General features: G+C 39.7%; 1 protein-coding gene across 1 annotated transcript; it reads left to right on the top strand.

Moving 5' to 3' along the window:
• Nucleotides 1-482: 482 nt before the first annotated feature.
• Nucleotides 483-2,522, top strand: LOC149044384 (putative skeletal organic matrix protein 5). Its single transcript, XM_089210727.1, has 2 exons — nucleotides 483-578; nucleotides 905-2,522. The coding sequence occupies exons 1-2, from the start codon at nucleotides 516-518 to the stop codon at nucleotides 1,421-1,423; spliced, it is 582 nt and encodes a 193-aa protein (XP_089066853.1). The 5' UTR covers nucleotides 483-515; the 3' UTR covers nucleotides 1,424-2,522.

Genomic DNA, 2,522 nt, shown 5'->3' with positions numbered 1-2,522 from the left:
ACTTTTATTTTTTTTCTTTTCATTTAGGTATTGGGTCCTGCAAAGAAGCTTACAACCTTTTCAAGTAAGTGATACCAAATGATTATCTTTTCGAGCATAAAATAAAGACAAAATTATCGAATAGTTTCGACGTCAAGAGAAGATTGTTTGCCGGAAACTAATATGATCACGGGGTAATTTATTATTATCAAATGCGTTAATAACGTAAATTGGCTACCGTAAAGAGTTTCAAAGCTGACGTTTCGAGCAATTGACCAAGGGCACTGACGAAGGACTAACGCTCGAAACGTCAGCTTTGAAACCCTTTACGGTGGCCTATTTACGTTATCAACTCAGTTGATAATACTAAATTACCCTGTCATACTCTCCCATCGACGCAGCACCACAGTTTCTTTAGAAACTTACCCCCTCTACTAATATGATAAAGAATGGATGTTTTCGTATCAAGCAGGTCAAATGCCAGTCAACTGGTTCCACTGGACCTTGACTCTAAACCAATCACAGTCCTCTGTCAGATGAAGGATTTTGGATGCGGAGATGGAGGATGGACGCCTGTAATGAAGATTGACGGCAGCAAGGTAAGCCCCATAAGGCGGAATATTCTTGGCGGGGTTTTCATGCGGGTGATGAAGCGCGAGGAGAAATTTTCAGAAGCGTCGAAACTACGATAGAATCTCTTAGCAACTCGCCCATATTCTTATCGCGGTCCCTGCTTGCGGAAATTCCTCTGGCATGAGTGCTACAATACCCTAATATCTAAAACGCCTGCAAGGACCTGCAAGTAGGGTATAGATTGATGGCTTTTACGCGAACTGTATTACTGATTTCATGAGGGTTCTTCCTTTGGTGATGCATCGTGTTATTTATGTTTAAGGATAAATTAAATCCTCTTATTTCTTTTCAGGTAACGTTTCACTATGACTCTCACTACTGGAGTGATAAAAACCAATACAACATCACCTGCGGAAGGACTGGGTTTGACACACAAGAGACCAAGCTACCGACCTATTGGAACACACCTTTCTCCAAGATCTGTCTCGGTATGAAAATAAGTGGACAGCTCAGGTTTATTGTCATTAACAAGCAGGCCAACTCTCTGTACTCTTTGATCGCTGATGGGACATACCGCGCTACTTCACTGGGACGTGACGAGTGGAAGAAGTTGATTGGTGCGGATGGCTCTTTGCAACTGGGCTGTAACAAGGAGGGCTTCAATGCTGTAGGTACTTCAAGTTATTTTTCTAAAGCAAGAGTTGGTTATATAGCTAACAATCAAAACGGTTGTGGCTCTTGTGACTCCAGAATTGGGTTTGGTACCGGAGGATATCCTGATAACTCCATTTCATGTGGAAACGCAGCAGCTCATTTCCCAGATAACGGTACCAGAAATATCAAAGCTATGGGATATATTTTGGTGCAGTAAACTCTTTCAATCCATGTATTACGTTAGAAAACTCACGAAGACTGGGGGAGGGGAGTTGGGGTACTGAAAAGAGTCCTTTTCCATCTATCCATCCCTCTCCTTCCTCCCCTCAAACGCCAAAGTGAGAACTTGCTAAAGAGACGATAGATTGCTTGCTGTTTAGTTCAGCTTCTAAATTGATTTTTTCCAATATGCGGCGGGTGCGAAGACGAGAAGAGACTTGAATTAGGACTTTACCTGCATATGTTCCAATTGTACAACTTTTTGAGCCCTAATTTTTACGGAAATTCAGTCGACTGGTTACTAAAACTACTGTGATGTTTAAATCTTAAAAAAATTAAGCAAAGCCAGGATAACAACAAGAGAACATTTTCAGGCACTCGCTAAACATTACCACTAATAGGCCTTTGCTGACCATGCCAAAAGCCACCTTTTGGCGTCGGCAAAACTGATAAGCATTGTAAAATTAACAAAAAATGACATTATTCCTTCAAGTTGAGGTCACCCCTTGATGCCAACTTCAGTCGTTATTTCTGATGCTATTTCATTTTTTTTTTTTTTTTTTTTTTGAGCTCAGAACTAGTTTTAGCCTTACATAGATTTACAACATCCTTTATATATACGCACTTATGAACGAGAGTATATACTCTCAATTGAAATGGTTTTGTCAAAGAAAAAAAGCAGAAATTAATAAAGGAAAAAGCCAAAGAGGAACTGTTTACAGAAATCTAAATTCTAAGTATTCATGTAGGATACTGCGCATGTGTGAAAAATAAGTCAAAAGATAGGAGAGAAGAACTACCTCAACCTAACTCTCACTTCAAAAAAAAGTTTCGTAACTGATCAAATTATATTGAGCTTTCTGTTTTGCTTTCTGCATATTTCCTTGACAACCTTTTTGCGTTAAGTTGTACTTGTATTCATGTCTATTCAACTTTATAAGATAACTGAGATACAATAGAACCTGTATTTAGCGGTCACCTTGTATTGAGCGGTCAGTTGTCAAAGTCCCAAAGTCACCGCAATGTTCATCTCTGTTAAGCGGTTACCTCTACTAAGTGGTCGCAGTCAACCTATGTATCAAGTCTCAATAGCCTGT

The sequence above is a fragment of the Pocillopora damicornis genome, chromosome 6, assembly GCF_964200805.1.
Source record: "Pocillopora damicornis chromosome 6, jaPocDami1.2, whole genome shotgun sequence".
NCBI lineage: Eukaryota > Metazoa > Cnidaria > Anthozoa > Scleractinia > Pocilloporidae > Pocillopora > Pocillopora damicornis.
Note: the sequence above shows the minus strand (reverse complement) of the source record. Positions and strands in the feature narration are given on the sequence as shown.

Coding starts and splice junctions, on each gene's coding strand:
- LOC149044384 (XM_089210727.1), top strand. CDS start 516: ATGAAGGATTTTGGATGCGGAGATGGAGGATGGACGCCTGTAATGAAG. Junction 579..904: donor TGAAGATTGACGGCAGCAAG/GTAAGCCCCATA, acceptor ATTTCTTTTCAG/GTAACGTTTCACTATGACTC.